This window comes from Tachypleus tridentatus, chromosome 10 (assembly GCF_004210375.1).
Source record: "Tachypleus tridentatus isolate NWPU-2018 chromosome 10, ASM421037v1, whole genome shotgun sequence".
In the NCBI taxonomy this organism is placed as follows: Eukaryota; Metazoa; Arthropoda; class Merostomata; order Xiphosura; family Limulidae; genus Tachypleus; species Tachypleus tridentatus.
In genome coordinates, this window is record NC_134834.1 from 154,233,511 (window position 1) to 154,253,485 (window position 19,975).

Below are 19,975 nucleotides of genomic sequence, written 5' to 3' on the forward strand. Positions count from 1 at the left end.
TATCTTCGTTGCTACAGTCTTATTAGACGAGGCGTTCAGAATGAGAAAATTAGAATAAATCGAATGCGACTATAAAGTTCATGTAAAATCGCTTAAAGGGATACTAAAAAATTTAGAATAGGTGTTCAACATTTAGCAAATATTGAACGTTTGCTGTGGTTACTAGGTTTAGCTGTTACATTGTAACGGGTTATTAATTTTGCTTTAAATGAAGGAAATACGTTTTATTGATGCTTTTACACAATAGAAGTTAGTTGTAGATGTGATTTCAGTAGGGCCGTAACGAAGGGTAGAATTTGACCTTCAAAGATTCGAACCATCTGTTGTATCAATTTGCATAATATGCTGATGACGTCACTGTAACTACTGGCTTATATTTGATTGAAATACCTTTTATTTCATGTGTAATCCATATGAACGAAATAAAATTCTCATGTGATTTAAGTAGTATATAGAGTAGTAATCATGTTCAAAATTTTGAAGAACTTCATGTAATTTAACACTACAGATCTTTATTTCCTACTCACTATTCCAAGCAGCTTAACGATTAATCTTTTTTAACATAACATCCATAATAAATTGAACATACTAACTATACATATTAAACATATAACAGCTAAACAGAGCTGAGTAACATTAACAGTTCGAATAGAAAGTAAATACGAATCTTCAACTATAATAAAAAGTTACAAGAGAGGTGTTATTATCAGCCACTTTAGTAACATTATTCTGCCTTCAGGAGGAGATAGTGTGTAGAGTTATCGGCGCCCCTTTTTCAACGTTAATCTGTATTTTATCTTTATTCCTATTTTCCATAAGATTTCTTTCACATCATGAGCGTTAGGCATTCAATACATACTATCTAAGAAGCAATGCAGCTGCTAAACGTACTCTTTGTGCCTCATTTAAATGATCTGTTTCAATTCATTGAAGGAGCTGTTTCGGATAACTTGTTTTTAATACAACTTTTGTATAAGTAATGGCCATTATATGAATAAAGAAGCTGGAATTTTGTATATGAATGACATTTAACGTGTGGTTAATATTCAAACATTGTCAAACTGTTTCTGTTAACAATAATAATTAAAATCTCGCATCGCTTGAATAATGCCTAATGGACTTTGAATGCTTAGAATTATCATTCAGTTATTTTCTTAAAGTGTCAGGCTACTTATCGGCTGATTTTGGATTCGAGATGTGATGTTGCTAAGTACGGCTCGTACTTTCATTTCATAGAGTTGTAAAAGTGACCATCAATTCCGATATTTGGTTAAAAGAACCAAAGAAGCCCTTTATGATAGCTCGCTGTTATTCTTTAAGCAATAATCTAAATTAGAGACGGCTATATCTGAATCATAAGGGATTTCTGGCCTGCTAATTTACCCAAAATGGGCATTCAGCTTAAAAATTACATGACCAAGAATTATACAGAATTTTATACAAATGTTATAGGATGTTACGAATCAAATAATTTGTAAAACCAACCTTTAAACCTTCTTACACTGTTAGCAATTAAAAAACGTTACTTTCGTCCTCCATTTTATATTTTTGTTTACTAAAGATAAGACTCTGGGGCACACGAAAACAGTGGTTCGCGCTTAAAAACATTTTCTACTGATACTGTTCCTGTCAAGTTTTATTTAGAAGATAAAAGCACGTGTAAACCTGAAAATGAGTGACATAAGCGAAAATTAACTATTTCTATAAATATATTTAGAATGATAATATACTTAATAAGTACATCTAACTTTGTTCGAAACTTGCAGCATTAGCTGCTTATTGGTATATACGTTGAGTTTTTATTGCTTTGCTCAGTGAAGATTGACTCAATATAAATGTAAAAATATCAAAATTTCATAGGCATAACAGCAATAATAAAAGTAGTAAAGTTGGATAAATACATTAAACTGGTAGAGTATTTTATATATGTAAAAACGGCTCGTTTGGGTTGAGAAATTTTTTTTACGTAGAGCCGTTTTTACATATGTATTTTTCTCTACAAGTGGGTTTTCTCAACATCACTGGTAGAGTATTTTACTATCAAACTGGTATGGGCCTCAGTGACACCACACCACAGAGGATAACGAGAAGCACGCGACAAGACAAATTAAACTGGTGTACTAGTTAAAATTTTGAAATTTAAAGCCAGTGTTCTTGTAATGAAACGGAAGTTATTGTATAGGTTGTTTTTGTCCGCAGCATTACATATTGCACAACCGGAATATTTTTCAAGACATTGTTACCAAGGTCATTACAGGTTCCTGCACCTTTCTCTTTTGGATTTCCGAACCATGAAATGAAAAAAACCAACTAACTTCGAAATAACACACAAAAATAAAACCTTAACATAAACTGTCCTAACATCCCGTCACTAAAACCAACTTTTAGACCACAAATGTGTGTTTTTAAACAAAGACTCTCGCACGCAGTAGTCCCAACCAAGTTTGTTTCGTGGTTTTTGACACATGTTAACAGGAAAGTAATTGATTGAACTTGCCTGTTTTTAATACAGTTGTCTTTTGACATGTTCAGGCACGTGAGGATATCGTGGAGGAGTTTTACTTATCGGAGATGAATCAGGAAATAATTCTCTAACAGACGATGGCGATGTGTTTATGTAGGATATCCAGATTTTTACCCCAAGGCATAATAATATATCATAAACCACAATATTTTACTTTCTTTCTTTTTTCTTTATTATTATTCAATATTGTTCACCCAGAATGGCTGTGAGTATTGTAATAAAGTCTGGGTAGTATTATTAAATACATCATTGCACATTGTGTAGGGTAGTTTTAAGTGTATTTGACTGCCTAGCAAATAACAGCGGCTGTACACATACTGCCAAAGTACAATATTTCATTATTACAAGCAAAGAAATAGCAGGCAACAGGCAAATTACACACGTTAAAATATTTTATCCAAATAGTGTGTAAATGAAGGTAAGTGTATTTATTTGTTTTCGAGAAGTGTTTATAGAAACGAACTTTACAGTAGAATCAAGAGAAACGATTCAGTACTTAAAAGGCTGGTAGTCCCCGCTAGTATAGCAGTATGTCTCCGGTTTCACAACGCTAAAATCAGGGGTTCGATTCCCCTCGGTGGGCTCAGCAGATAGCCCGATGTGGCTTTGTTATAAGAAAATACAAACACTGGACTAGTTTGTTATACTATGTTATATACAGATAAAAATAAAAGTGTATTTAGTTTATTTAGTTCTCGTAAAGGGACACGATGAATTAATTATAAATAATCTCAAAAAATTAAAAGTAATGTTGTGAGTATGTGGCTATGTCTGTTTTTTCGTAATAAGTGGTGAGAGGAAGGATGATTACAGTAACAAATGTGTTCATACTTTATTTATAAACAATTTTTTTTTAACGAAAATGTAAGGGTTTTGTGTTAAATAGCAATAGGAATCTCCTGTATGTTTGTATTTTCACCTAATGCAATACTAAAAATGCAAACACAAAAGCTTGCTTGGATGAGAAAAGAGAAATAGGTGATTTTATGGAATTACTCGTACTTAGTTATTATAGCTAGAAAATTTAATCCTTACAAAGCATTGTTTTAATAACTTGAAATAAATTCGCATTTCAATACTACATTTTAATATTTGAAGCTAAAATAAAAACGTATAAATATATATGTGCAGAGATAAAGAATTTCATATACAACTTCAAAATTTAATCATTTAAGTTTTTCTTTAATTATAAGAAACTACAAACGTATGTAACTATACTAAGACAACCAAATACAGGAATTGAATTATTCGTCTTTAGTATGTCTGATTAACTTAGCTAACGTATATTTAACGTAGATATTTAAAATTGGTTCCACATATTTGGCGGCCTGGCGTGGCCAGGTGGTTAAAGCACTCGACTTGTAATCTGAGGGTCGCCGGTTCGAATCCCCCTCACACCAAACGTGCTCGCCCTCCCAGCCGTGAAGTCGTTATAATGTTACGGTTAATCCCACTATTTGTTGGTAAGAGTAGCCCAAGTGTTGGCGATGGGTGGTGATGACTAGTTGCCTTCCCTCTAGTCTTACACTGCTAAATTAGGGACGGCTAGCGCAGATAACCCTCGAGTAGGTTTGCGCGAAATTAAAAAACAAACAAAAACAAATAAACAAAACAATCCACATATTTGAACATCAAGTGGAGTACTCTGTTGGGTATGATTTCCGTTCTGGATGCAATAGTTAGCATAATTCCCAGACTAAAAAGTTCTAAGTATGCAACAAGGACTTTCATATTTGGGGAGTGGTGTTGAGATCTGGCTTAACTTGTTTGTACCAATGTTGTGTTCTAGATCTGACCTTATTTCAACGTAATGCAACTTTATGTGAAATCAAGATTTTAGATGTGGATGATGGTGTTCCAGTTTTGTCTTGTTGATCAAACTCAGATCTGGAATTTGCACTTGGGTGTTTTTACGTTACTAGTTTTCAGAACCGAAGTAACAGTTAATTGTCTTTCTTTGTGCGGAAGGTAATCACCAATAGTTACTTTAATTGTGTTATATTTTATGTTGTGGTTTCAATGTTTCATTTTAGACTCTGCTGGAATTGTTCATGAAGCTATCCTGGATTTAGCCTGCTAGGGACCAGAGAAGACTCATGTTTATACTACTAGTTGGATCGTAACAGTAATAATCGAGATTACGTACAAAATCTGTGCTCTGTTGTCCGTCAGAGATATGGAATCTTTCGACTCCTCCGACCTCTCTCCTGAGTTCAGTGAGTGGCTGTACTGGCGTGTTAATCCACCAGTTTTAACTGGAGAAATTGAAGCTTTCAGCGAGACAATGAAAAGTAATTATTGCAAACTTACTGGTGATACAGTAAATACCGGTAGCAATGAAGTTTGCTTCAAAGATAACGAGTGTAGTGATGCGTGCGAGTTTCCCGCGATTCGGCCCGCATCTATTTTTGATGACGTCGAAATTCCTGATGACGTAATTCAACACCGTAAATGCTTTAAAAACTTGTCACGGTTGCATTTCGATGAGGAAAAAGATGGAAAACTCGAACAAATTGCCCTTAATTTTTCTCGGGCTGATAAAGTTAAAAGCGGCGGTATTATTTCTGACAAAAGGCAACACGAACAAGGCTGCAAGTGTATGTCATGTATGTCGCCCACATTTGGGAGTGAAACGTTTTTGGCGCACTCACCCATGATCGTCGACTGTGGCCACATTGATTATATTTATCCACCCACGAAGTATATTTCGTCACAGCTTCACAGCTCTGCAGATGTCATTCCATGTTGCTCAGTAGGAGCATGCGCTGACAATAATAATGAAGTTTTCGGAGCTACGAATTGTGATTTGTGTGAGAGTGTTAATGAAGATTACGTAGAATATAAATCAGCAACTTATCCCCATACTTTCTCTTCAAAAAAGTGTCATTGTGAGGCCACGCCCACCGGCAGCTTTCCCGAGCTAACATGTATGAGATGCAGGCGAGCCAACTGTGCGTTCTTTCACAGGTGTAACGTTGATAGGGCGTGTGCAGACGATCAGTACGTATGGACAATGGGAAATCTGAGTAGTCAGCAAGCTGAAAAGAAAGGGAAAGGATCACCAGCTAATCTTCAAGTAGGGCAAGTTGAAGTGAAAGCCAGTCCTTCTAGGTTCAGACGAGGCAAAGATCTTACAGGCAAGAAGTCAGCGGAAAGTAGTGCTGCTGTAATCAAACAAGAAGTTAGTAAAACAAAGAAACTGCCAGATGATGAAGTTAAACCTCAAGTTCATGTGCCTTTTCAGACCAGTGCCACTACAGTTGCACAGTATCTCTCTGCAGAGCCGTGGAAAGCTTCAAAAGCACTGGTCACGGTATCGAATTTTCATACTACTGCAGACACGACTCCTAGCACAGAAAGCTCAATATCAAGCTCCCAGTATGTAGATACGGTGAGTCACCTCACGACACCTGACGAACATGCTACTGAGGACAATACTGTGTCAGAGGTGGAATCCTTGTTAGACGTCCCTATGCCTGAAGATGCTTCTGTTGTGTTAGATACTTTGAACAACGAAACTGACCTTAATGGGGAATCCAAGCTGGAAGCAGTATCTGAGAGTACAACTCCTGTAGCAGTCCAGTCATATCCTGGAACCCCAGATGACCAACTAGAGGTTTACCATGGGTTATCTGAAGCACAGCAGTCTCGTTACCACTCTATGAATAATGTGGAATATATCAAAACATGTATTCCTTATGGATATGGGAGCCTTGGAAGAAGAGAAACAGTTATTTATAGTACACCAAAGGATGGGTATACCAGTAATACTAGATCATCTAAGGAGGTCAGCACTGGATCTCTTACAAGTGCTTTCACTGTTACTCAACACAAGAAGGTTATTCTGCCTCCACATAAATTCAGCACCCCACCTGCAGCAGGTGGTGCTAAACGGGATTTCTCAAACTCTGAGGAGGTCTTAAGGCCAGCCTCACTTTTTACAAATAGTGAAAGTCGGCTGTCGACCAGTCGTCGCTTCTCTTCCCAAGGTGATGTCCCTCCTTTAGATGGAAATGTCTTGAGAAAGGTAGCCTCATTGACTCTAGATAAAACCACCTTAGAGTCTAAAGTGAAGAGGCCAAAGTTTGTTCCAGAAAAGCTAGACTTCAGTCTGTATGAGAAATTTGAAGGTAAGTTACAATAGTGTTTTATGTTTTTGGAAGATTATGGAGAAAGAATTTTGTAAGGATTAAAAAACTGAAGCTGCAGTAGTATCCATATGATAGTTAATTATATGAGATCTATATTAATTTTATACTTGTAGCTTCAATAAGTACTCAAATGTTCTGGTTTTCATATGTACAATGAAAGTTTGGTTTCATGAGTTTACCTTATAACATTTCTATAAACTTGTTAGCATCCATACCTTTTAAACACTGAATCTATATACTTAAATGCATTCAATTAATGTAGATAAAACATGATGTTATCTTGCAAAAACAAACTGTTCAAATCATATCTTGTTAGAACTGCTAAATTTGTCTGGCATTTACAAGGTACAATGTTTTCAAATACCTGACATTGGTGCAAGAGATTTAAATTGTAGAAGTAAGTATAACTTATTCTATGAAAAATAAAAATTTCAATACAGATGTAAAAATATAAACTTGTGATACAACTTTCATCCTTAAATTTGCCATGTTTACCTTTATATAGCTAACTGCTCACATTGATAAGAGATACTTCGTAATAACATTCAAGAGTAACATTAGGTAAGAACTGGCATGTTCTTATTGAATTAGTATTATCATTATTATTTTAGGAACTATGGCTGTATGCTAAATTTTGATAAATTATTATAAATCCTTATTTTTAGTTCTGTGCTTTTATTCTTATGAAATAAATAAGTTATATTCTACAGTACAGTTGAACCTCATTGTGAAGAAACATGGAACTATATTGTGTATATAATTATTGAAGATATCAATACATTTGAACCTCATCAGGGAGAAAAATGGGAGTATGTTGTATACTTATTATAGGTGTCAATAAATTTAAACTTCGTGCAGAAGAAACATGGGAATATGTTCTACATTTAAGGTAGGGGTCAGGACATTTAAACCTCATGTAGGAGAAAGGTGGGTGTGAGTTATATTTATTGTAAGTGTCAAAGTATTTAAACATCATCTGAGAAAAGCATAAAATGCATTATATCCTTACTGTAGATATTAAGGCATGTAAACCACCAGGAAGGAGATCTGTGTTTTTTTGTTAAAACTTAATTATTGTTATATAGTGAGAAACCTTTGATTGTTTATCTTCTCTGTAGTGTGTATTTAGTGAGAATTTTTCATCAGTTTTAAAAGTATTTTTTTCTTTTGTGCTCTTAACATGCAAGAACTTTTAAATATAAAGTGAATGTTATTCAGTTGAAATGTGTATAAAAGTGTTTTTGGTTCATCATATCTCTTGAATATTTATCTTTGTTTTGGTTGATTTATGAATTATCTTCCTGAAAATGTATTATAATTTTATACATTGTTTTTCTAGAAGTGGACAATGATATTTTCAGACAGTCCTCTTAGATGTAGAACATATTTCTGTGATTATAGTTAGGCACTCAAGTGTTGAAATAAAATGGTGATTAGTTAAATTTTATTCATTTTCTTGACTTACTCCATTTAGGTCAAATGCTGATCAACTGGTTTTGTTCTGCTTTTCCTGATGGTCATTACCTTCATAGTAAGCTGAACAAACAAGACCTTAAAATCCTTGGAGCACAGTTTTGTACTCATTTGTTAGCTGCTGGAGTGTTGTGTCAGATTGAAGATGAAAATGTTCCTTTAGAAGTCCTTTTTAGAGTGAGTTGATTATAGATTTACTTTAAGGCAATTGTCAGGTATGTACACACACACACACACGCTCAGAATTCTTTATATTAGGTACCTGTGATTTGTTGGTGATAAATTTCAGCAATAAACAAACATCATAGTCTACCTGTTTTAAAATAATACATTAAAACAAGTCAAACATATAGATACAAGTATTCGTTACACAATTTATTAACCAAGTCGTATCCAGTGCTTTAAATAACTCTCTTTTTGTCAAATTTATCTGGTCATTCCTTAAGTAATGTCCAATTTTAGGTTCAGAAAAAAGAAAAAGAATTTCAAATGCTTTTAATGTTAGTTAATCAGTAATGTGTGTTCCATTATTTTTAATAACTTCCTGTCAACGATTCACAAGCTTCTGAATGCCACTTCTATAAAGTACTTGAAGTTTGGAGGAAAAAAATGTAGAGAGGGTAGTTTTTACATCTTCATGTGTTCTAAGCTCTTTTCCATTGAGATAGTTCTGCAAACTTCGGAATAGATGATAATCAGATGGGGCAAGGTCTGGAGAATAAGGAGGATGTGGAAGTTTTTCTCAGTCTAGCTCTTCATCTTTGCAGATGTGATCCTTGCTGTATGGGGCCGTGCATTATCCTGGTGTAACACAACACTTATGATTAATCAAAGCAGGTCTCTTCTCTTTCAGTGCAACATTCAAGCACTCTAAAAATGACTGTTGACAATAGAAGTCTGATGTAATCATTACATTGAGTAGCAGCAACTCAAATTGGATCACACCAACAATAACCCTTGGGTGGAGGTCCATTTTGGCTGTGCTTTAGCCAGTTTACCTGCACTGAGCCATTGTCTGCGGCTCTTAACATTTTTATAGCATATCCATATTTCATCTCCAGTCACTAACCTGTCCAAAAAAGGTGAGTTACATTCACAAGAGTGCAGAGAAGTGCAAATGTCTATTCTTGCTCTGAGTTTGACTTCTGTCAAGTCAAGGGGACCTATTTTTGAAGTTTTGCCACCTTCTGAAGCTGTTGCAGATAACGGTGAACTGTTGAATTGGTTGAATTAAGCTTCTATGCTAGTTCTTCAAATGTTACAATACAATTTTTATCAAGTTTAGCCAGCAGCAAGTCATCATTATACTCAACAGGACATCTGAATGTGGTGCATCACTTAAGTTGTAATCACCTGATCTGAACTTCTGAAACCACCTTTGAAATGGTTTTTCATTGAGAGACTTCGCACCATAAACACCTTGAATGTTTCATGTAGTTTCTGCTACACTATTACCTTTTTTAAACTCATAAAGCATTACATGCCTAATGTGCTCCTCAGACACATCCATTTTTATAAGGGTTTATTTGATTAATGATCTGAAGAAGTGGAGTAGGGCTAGAATTTTTTATTTGTCTGAACATTTTTATACACATCCTACTACATATTTTAATCATTAAAGCCTTTTACAAAGATAGAAATGATCATGCACTTTCTGTATTAAATTTTTGGATATTACTTGTGGGATGACCTGATACATACAAATTTGTTCAGTTACTTTAGAATGCAATTGACGAGACAAATTATTTTTTTCTACTCTGTTGTTACAATATTGTCTGTGATAATTTCTCTCTTAAAAAAGTACTGTATACTATCCATCTAACTAGCTGACAGTCTATCTTTATCTTGCTTGAATTACATGTTATATGGATATTTATAGACTTGCAGAGGTCAAGAACATTCTACACAATAATATGATGCAATAATACTCAGTTCAAACATCAAGAAAAACTTAGAAGTTTCTAGTAGAATGATCCAATAATAGAACAAGTACCAATTCACAACTGTGGAATTACACAAAGAATGATTTGTACTCAGTTACATAAACAAATGTACAATAAACTATTGCTTCTAAAAATAACCAATTTTAACATTTGTGATATACTTAAAAACATTCATGTATATCTAACAGCAATGTTGTACAAAAAACGTTTTTCATTCCTTTACTGTACATAATCAGAGTATGTGTTGTGATATAACTACAACTGATCTGTCTGTATCATGAATAGTATGTAATAAAACCACAGGGTGAATGGTTTTATTAAGAGATTAATATAAACCAAAGATGAAATATTACAATGTTTTAATATATGTTTCTGTTGATTAAAATAAACCACATTAAAAATGTTTTAAATGCAATTCTTATTATAAGATGTTTCTTTCTTTGTAAAAGCCCAAGGATAATGTTAATATACAGCTCTTACCCCCAAAAACCATTTTATTCATCCATGTAAAAATATAGGTTACATTTTGAAAAATTAATCTCATCATATTTGCAAGATTACGATGTGGCTAAATAAGTAATGAGTACTTGTTGTGGGGTCCACACTTCTTAGCCTTATTCAACTTCATATTGTAATATATCAAAACAAACAACTCTTTTCCAATTACATCCTAAAATAGATATTAATATAAATCATTTGAACACTAGTGGGCATTTATGTGTACATTGTGCAACTCCAGAATTGCATTTTTAGATATTTGGGTTGATTTTTTTATGCTAATTAACTAGTTATTTTATTAACTAATGTCATTTGTATTTGGTTTTAACCCAAGTGCATATGTAACTATTGAACTATTGTTAGTCTAGCTTCTCCAGGTTAAGAAAACTTTACTCTAACCTATCTTTAAACATTCTTAGGTATCTTTGCAGATGGATATTAGCTTATATGTTGATATTTTGTGTACTTTTTGAGATTGAGTATAAACTACTGGTGTAGAGTAGTTTATAATGTTTGATATTTTGTGTACTTGCTGAGTGTGGATGTGAACTACTGGTGTAGAGTAGTTTAGAATGTTTGATATTTTGTGTACTTGCTGAGTGTGGATGTGAACTACTGGTGTAGAGTAGTTTAGAATGTTTGATATTTTGTGTACTTGCTGAGTATGGATGTGAACTACTGGTGTAGAGTAGTTTAGAATGTTTGATATTTTGTGTACTTTCTGAGTGTGGCTATGAACTACTGGTGTAGAGTAGTTTAGAATGTTTGATATTTTGTGTACTTGCTGAGTGTGGATGTGAACTACTGGTGTAGAGTAGTTTAGAATGTTTGATATTTTGTGTACTTTCTGAGTGTGGCTATGAACTACTAGTGTAGAGTAGTTTAGAATGTTTGATATTTTGTGTACTTGCTGAGTGTGGATATGAACTACTGGTGTAGAATAGTTTAGGATGTTTGGTAATTATTCATATTTTTTTTAATATGGTGGATGTTTCCTCTCTCCTGGATGTAGCCTGATTTAATGTATTATTGGACGTACCTTGAGGCCCAGACAGCTAATTCTCCTTCTCCAGGACGGCTCTCGTCCAATTTGTGGCCACCTCTTCCTGCAGAAACTACAGAACAAAGACCAAAGATATCATCCATTGGTAAGATTATATGTTTAACCAGAACTTCTATTATTAAATATAAAAAATTAATTTACACTAGAAAAACTATGTTTATAGGAAAATAAAACAGAAGGAAGTTATAGAAATGTCATATTGCCCAATTTTATTTTTTACTGTGTATGTCTATATGTAATGTGTCAAATTTTTAGTACAATATACAAGTCTGGTGTGCATAGAAAATCAGATTTATTACAAAAGTAGTTGCATTCATGATATGTTTGTGCATTGATAAGTGAGTGCAAGGTGATGTTTATGTGAAGAATGTTACACAGTTTTCATATGGTATTTGCATATGGAATTTACTCTTACTTGCTAGTTATTCAGCAACTTAGGATAAAAGGAATAGTTGATAACTGACATAAGATAGATGATACCAAGCTGGAAGATACTCTGTAAAACTCCTAACATGCACTTTTTGACCACTATTCATGCATATAAGGTTAACAGTATTTTTTTCTCCTTGTAATCATATTCAGACAACTGGTGACTCAGCAAGCTGTTTTGAAGAAGTTACAAATGAGTAAAAATGTAAACTTGGAACCTAAAAGTACTTTGTTTATGTTTGAGTTACTATGAGAAACTATTTTTGCAGATTTATTTTTTGCTTTAGATGTAGGACCATTTGATGCAACACTATTTTTAAGGAACATTTTATATTTAAATCATAATTTGAACATATTCTCTAACATAATAAGTATTCACTTTGTAACTTTCAGTATTGTCAAATTTCTTTAAAGCATGCTAGCTTTTTTTAAAAAAATTTTACTGATATCATATACATTTTAAGTGTTGTATGTTGCATAATTCTAATTATGTTCTAAAAATAAAATGTGTGAATAACGTTTAAAACTGGACAAGAACTTTGAGAAAAATAACATAGTTAAATTTTTTGTAATATTTCTAATAAAGATTTGTTATTTAATTTAGGCTTTGAATAGTTCACCTAAAAGGTGTTTTTTTGAGTATAAAAATGCTATTTATTATATTACAGTTTTCTCTTTTAACTTGCATAATCTCTGGAATCTCCTAAATGAGTATCAAAAGCTTAAGATAAATGCTTAAGGTAAATTATTTCATTATTGTTTTCAATTTTTTTTTTCAAGTAAAGGAACAAAAAGAAGGAAAATATAAAACTTTGAATTATAATGTATATGTTAATAATAATTTCATTAGGATACATTGATAGTAAAGTAGTTTAATTAAATTTGAATGTAAGTCAGTAACATGTGCAGAAAAGAATTTAAAAATGGTGGTGGTGGTGTCATAGTTAAAGGGGAGATATCAACTCAGGTGATACCAGAATACAATTAGTAGATTATACAATATTTTAAGTCTTTTCCAGTCTGTAATTTCTGTCAAATGTATTGAGACCTGAAACCTGGAAACTGTTTTGGACTTTTTTTTATAAATTAGAAGGTTCAAAGTTTATAATTGAATTTAATAATGTCTTAATTGTATTGAAAATTAATATTCAACTCTTGCATTTACCTGCATTACTACCCTCCAGCCCTTTCCCAAAGACTAAATCTCAGTGTTTAAGTTGATACATTCTGAGACTTAACATTTTCCTCACACATACATTAATGGGATGTGATTTTTTGTTTTTAGAAAATAACTTGTGGTTCATACCAATTTTCCATCCTAAAAATAATTAAAACATTTTTGTGTCAGGATCTTGTTTATTACAAAGCTGTGATGTTCATTATGCTCTAGAATCACAAAACTAAAGCTAACTTTACAACTAGAAAACACAAAGATTTAATAGACCCCTCACAAGCCAATTTATTTTTGTTGATAAAACTACTTAATCTGGTTTTTCTTAATTTAAACTGAAATTCTTTGGACATTTTTATCAGCTAAAAAATAAAGCTTTTCCTGCACTATTTTATTGTTCAGTCTGTGAAAAATGATTTGAAGTGGTAAGGTTACCAAAATCTGTCAGTGGATAACAAGCTTAACAGCCAAACTCAAGAAACATGAAAAATGATGTAGAGGTATTCAGGATTTATTTAGAACTACCTTGGTAGATATTATGCAGGAAGCTGAATACAATATCATGCTTGTAGCTACTTTCAAGGTGTTCCTGTTAACTATTGTGATGCTTCAACCTTTCCTACTAAATCATAAGTGGAATTGTTTGTACCTCAGTTGAAAGCTAAACATAAAGAAATGATATCAGAAGCATAAAGATTGGCAATTCTTTAATTTATGACACTGAGAATGTGGCTTTATCTATATATATATTGAATTCACAACTAGTAGGCAGATCCTAGTACTAGTGCTATGAAGATTTGGGAATACTGTATTTCACTTATATATATTTATCAATTAACAAACAAAAACTTGTACTGAAAAAATTTGTCCAAAACCACCTTTGGGAGTTTCAGTATTGAACTTTTAATATTCAACAAACTGTAGTGTACAGACACCCCTTTGCTTTTGAAGGCCGTATTAAATGCTATGATTTTTAACTCCAGAAAATTAAACTAAGTTTTATGATCTAGAATTTCATTGGCTAGAGAACAATAAAGTTTTGGATAAAATGTTTGTTTTCTTATATTGTTAATATTTATTTGATGTTTTTAAGGATGATAATATTTTATACTGCATATTAATTATGTAATATCATTGTCATTCTATTAATATAGTGTTATTGATATTTAAGTATCTTTTACACTCTGTACTGTAGTCTGAAGTTATAATGTATATCTTACATATTATTGATATTTAAATGTTTTTGATACACTATATAAACCCTGCAATTATTGTTTATAATATACGTCTTTGTTATTAAAATCTAAATAATTTTTACATTATACTGTACTCTGCAGTTATTGTGTATTATATGTTATTTATTTTTAAATACTTGTGTTATGCCTTCATAGAAGAGATAAATGAAGGTAAGTTTTTCAGTTTAATATGACAAAACATGGTTTGGAGCAAAATTGATTTACACAGTGATCAGAAACAAGTTAACTTTCAAATTATTGGTTTGTTTTTTGTTTTATATATATATATACAGTGTTTGCTAATGGTGAATTGTACATATTGCTTTATATTCAGTAACTTTTTACCTGTTACAAGAATCGGTGCAATAACAGATCAAAAATAGTGAAATCATTTATTTCTGTGTAAAATAATCTCAGACCTCTAATAATTAGATGAATTAATTATATTTATGGCATTTTTGTTTACACTGTTTTTGTGATTCATATATTATTAGGAATCTTGTAACAGTCAATACATGAAACCACAAGCAACTTGATGAATAAATAGATTAGATAGGAAAGTATGTTTAAAAAAGTCAAAGTTATGCTAATGCTTCTCTGTTATATTTCTTGTATATCTAAATAACTTTCACAGTGCTTTTTTGCAGTTTTAAACAATACAACAACACAAATTTGTCACATAGCAATGTCACATAAAAATAACTTGTTCTCATATCTGTTTCTGTGTTCAGTATTGCATTGTGTATTCTGTTTAAATTATAATGTGTGTAAATAAATTATAGTTTCTACCTCTGTGTTCGGTATTATCATTGTTTCTAGTCTGCTTTAAGTTTGTAATTCATAACATGGATGAACTAGTGATAAAAGAAAATAATTTTACCTTGGTATTTATTGAGTAAGCTTTAAAATCTCCTCTTCCAGCTGAGGAATTGAAAGCTTGCTTAATGAATAGTGAATGTGGAAATAAAATTCTGAGTGTGTTTTTAGATTCATTGCATATAAATATAAGTACTATTAAGAAAAAAGTGAAAACTTCTATTAAAGTGACAACTAAAACAAGTAAGGATCAGCTCATAAATGTATATTTTTTATTGTTTGCATTAAAGAAAAATGTAAATTAAAGTATGGTAGTAATCTTTTTGCAGATTTTCAACATATAAGCATGGGTTTAAAGTCAGGAAATAAAGATGAATTGCCAAAGTTACAGGTAAGGTTTTAAGAAAATTATATTATTATTCAACTGATGAAAGAACGTAATGTATTAAGTGGAAATTTAAAGTGATTCCAGAAAAAGAAACAATTTTTACATTTCTTTACTAGGGTAGGTGGTGCCTTGCAAATAATTTCAAGAAGTATAGCACTTTTGTACTCTTTGTAGAGTGCATCACAAAGTCTTGTTTAAGAAATAAGAACTACTTAGTGTTCTTTGTGTTGTATGCTAGCAATTTATATGTACTTCAGATATTTAGTGCTCTTCAACCATTACTTCTAAAAGTTCCAATATATATCAATATACCTAAAGTTATTAAGTGTGTGCTTTAACCATATAACACATTAAAACTATCCTTATAGTTTCTAAACATCTGACTTTTAACCTTGTGCCAATTATTATTAAAAACTAGTTCTGTTATTTCCAGAAATGTGGCTCTAGCCATATAACAAATATTATTAAAGCTGTTTCTTTAATTTCTGAACATATGGCTTCTAACTGTGAATCAAATATTATTAAAACTAATCTTATAGTTTTTAAACATATTTCATTCTCACCATCTACCAAATATTTTAAAATTGATCTTGTAGTTTTCAAACATGTCATATAACCATGTACCAATTATATTTCAGAAATTGGTTATGTGGTTTCTAAACATGTCATCTAACTATCTATTAAATGTTATGATAATTGACCTTGTATATTCTAAAGATATGTACCAAATTATATTAAAACTGATCATGTAATTTTCAAATGTGTGGCCTCTTAACTGTGTATAAGTACATTTACATAAGCCTCGTACTGAATACAAATAATAGTATGTGCATGATAGCTTTTTTCAGTTTTATGGTGCTGTAATATTACACTTTCATTAGTAATGAATAATACATACCCTCTTACTTTCTGGTTGTCAAAATTATATTTGTAAACTCTTACTGTTATGCTTGATAAAATTGGTTATTTGTTATCAGAAAGAAGAAAATTGTGGATTGCAAGAAAACATAGTTATTGACTATGAGTTCAAAATGGCAAAACTTCAACAAGAAGTGGAGAAATATCAGACTCTTGTTGGCATTCAAGAGCTGACCTGCCAAGCAAGAGATCTCAATGGAGAAGGATTAACTTTTACATCTTCATTAGTTCAGACTGATATGCCATCACTGAATACTTTTTCCACTCAGACAGAAAAGCAGACACGTATTCTTGAATCAGTATCAATACAGACAAATGCTGAAAAATCAGAATTAGTTACAACTGAAACACAAACTGAAAGATTAATGGAAGATATTTCTGTTGAAGTTCAGACAGACTTTGAGCCAATTTCTGTTGGAATTTCCTTACCTACAATTGTTGCTACTACTATCTCATCTTCCAGTAAAATCACTAGTTCTTCACCTGAAATTTCTTCACCACCACCAGTCTCTGGAATCCCTCCTCCTCCTCCACCACCACCACCAGTCTCTGGAATCCCTCCTCCACCACCACCACCACCAGTCTCTGGAATCCCTCCTCCTCCACCACCACCACCACCAGTCTCTGGAATCCCTCCTCCTCCACCACCACCACCACCAGTCTCTGGAATCCCTCCTCCACCACCACCACCACCAGTCTCTGGAATCCCTCTTCCTCCTCCACCACCACCATCAGTCTCTGGAATCCCTCCTCCACCACCACTATGCTTTGGAGTTCAACCAAGACTTCCAGGAATGGGTTCTAGTGTACCCCCACCTCTTTTGCCAGGATCAAGCCCAGCACCATTTCCAGCACCACCCACAGGAGGTTGGTATGGAGCATATTGTGTAGGTAAGTTAAGTCTTAGGGTTTCATCTGAGTAGATAGAGAACTGTATTTTCCCCATAGACTGGGAAACTACAAATGTATCTAGTCCTGTCTGGGACATTGTCTTCTCCAAAATATTTAGGAAACAAGAAGTTTCAGGTGTTTGTCGAGCATATTAAGCTGTTAGATTAAATTATTGAGTTTCACCTTTGCTGTCACTTCAACAGATCAAAAGTTTGAACTTGCTTATGGTTTTCATTCCCAGATCCTGTTTCAGAAATGCTAGTCATCTCTCTACAGAACTAACAGCTATTACATTACATCACTTTTAAAAATGTGTTGTGAGTTTGCCAAGTCTTGAATAAAATACTCACCTTTACAAGTATCAATACATACTATGCCAGTATATGATGTAGTTAGAATTAGACTGTTGTTTGCATCAGAAGGAAAGCAAAACATCCCTCATGTGCAATAAATCCCATGAGAGCATCACATCCTAACAAATTCTTTTTTTTTTCTCAATACTAAGATGCTTTTTCTTGGAAGTAGAATTCTTGCATTGCATTTTGCACTTTAACTTTGAATTTAAATACTGTTTGACTTATTTTTTCTTTCTTAAACTCAAGTATAACATATTATTTCCTATAAACTATGTGATATAAAAATCAAACATAAAAACAACAGGTGAACAGTTATGCAGATCATCTAAATTAGAAATTTACATATCCACGTTTCTGACACCTTCTGAGGTCCTGATGCTCCTTAACAAGAGCCATTTATTATTGTAATGGTAACTGTAGGTACTCTGACATTCAGTGATATTACTGTCATTGTGCATCAGGTAGTTGGTTTTATTCTACATTATTCATCTCAGAATCAGAATTTTGAACCACCTGCTTTTCTTGCTGGAGCTGAGCCTGTCCCATCTTTATTTGATTCTGATCAACTGTTTTAACCACCTGCTTTTTACTTCTGATTCCTCTTTTCTTGACAATGATCAAGCAATCCCACCTTTATATTTTGCTGTATTTGGTTACACATGTATGTGATGTTCTTCCTTTGTTCCCTTTTCTTTGGGCTAACATTTTTGAAAATATTTTCTCTTCTTCTTTCCTCAGTTATTTGTGTTCATGCTGATTCCTTTTATCTTACCTTTTTATTGACCTTCAGATCCAGCATAATCTTAAGATGCTTTTTCCATGGCTTAAGGTCAAGAACTTTATTTTTTCCTTAAATCTTGCTTATTTGAGTCTCTTCTTCCAGCTTAGCATTTTGTCTTTCTTATTTCATATTTCTTTCTTCTCTAAAGTTTGCTTGTCTTCATCTTTTGCTTGCTCAACTTCTTTGCAAAATGTCCACACTTCACTAACTTTCAGAAGCTCCACATCACAACTCTTTCAACTTTACTGCTTTACTGGAGAAACTTAAACCTACTTGTTCTCCAATGTGACTTTGATTTATTATTCCATTTTATCTCAGTTGACTTGATGATGTGTTTCTAAGATTACTTAGTTGAGATGTCTTACTTTTTGGAGTTAACCTCCTTTAGTCTTATCTCAGTGACTTCCATACCTGAAGTGGTTTTTGAAAGAGTTCCTTATACTTTGGAATCTTGACCTGAGATAGCTCTTCAGGAATACTCTGGTTATTTGATTTTTTGCATTTGTTTATTTCATCAGGTTTATTTTCAAGCATAACATATCTTGCTCGTTGTCTTCTTGCTACCATTCAATATCCCCCAATCTCTGAGGATTGGTCATCACTGATCTTGGCTCCAGTCCAATGGAAGCTTGACTTTTCTACATTATACACTTGCAAACTCCCTTCCATCTTTTGGAAGCTATATTTGCTTTCACAGGGTCTTTTCCAGACCTTCCAGTCTCAACCTCCTTTTTCACCTTTGCCTATTTTTTTGTCCCCTCGTCTCAGCTCCTTAGCATTTATGGTGCTTGGAGGATTCTATATCCTCTCTACATACTATCAAAGCTGTGGAACAGGTCCTCAACACTACTCTGAGGTTCTGCTGTTTTTGTAATTTTCAAGAAGACAATAGATTGGTGACCTGCCATAGATCTATTACATTTAAAGCAATTATTGGTCACTCTTTGTTCGAGATGGAGGTGTAATTTTTTCAGGATTTAGATGAGAAAGACTGTCTTGGATGCTTTTATCTGTCCATTACTTCCTTTGGATCATGTAAAACACAAATATTTCAGTTTAAAGCTCTTCCCTTTGGGTTGACTACAGCCCCATATGTTTTCAATTATTCTTGAGGGTTTTTGTAAGGAGGGATATATTCCTTAGGCTTACAGGTCATTACTCTATGGATTCACATCAGTCTATTCAATGAGTAATCACTATTGCAACCTCCCCTTTCCTTCTAGAGTAGCACTGTTTGGTTCTGTTGGTCAAGTCCTTCAAATCAGTATTGACTCCCACTCAGTATCTATCTCATGTGAGAATCTTTCTCAGTTTTGAGTGCAAGGTGGGATTAACCTT

The 19,975-nt window shown here is 33.0% G+C and overlaps 1 protein-coding gene across 10 annotated transcripts in view; it reads left to right on the forward strand.

Moving 5' to 3' along the window:
- LOC143230676 (uncharacterized) overlaps window positions 1–19,975 on the forward strand; it is an 88,741-nt gene that overhangs the window by 11,441 nt on the left and 57,325 nt on the right. For 9 of the 10 annotated variants that reach the window (XR_013016592.1, XR_013016591.1, XM_076464630.1 and 6 more), the window contains 5 exons: window positions 4,558–6,654; window positions 8,150–8,325; window positions 11,602–11,737; window positions 15,633–15,694; window positions 16,669–17,500. Coding sequence is in view for 8 of the 10 variants with exons in the window: in XM_076464630.1 (XP_076320745.1) it covers window positions 4,701–6,654; window positions 8,150–8,325; window positions 11,602–11,737; window positions 15,633–15,694; window positions 16,669–17,500 (3,160 nt within the window). In the remaining 2 variants the exon portion in view is untranslated. The remainder of the gene's footprint in view (window positions 1–4,557; window positions 6,655–8,149; window positions 8,326–11,601; window positions 11,738–15,632; window positions 15,695–16,668; window positions 17,501–19,975) is intronic. The other variant, XM_076464633.1, reaches the window with a different exon arrangement.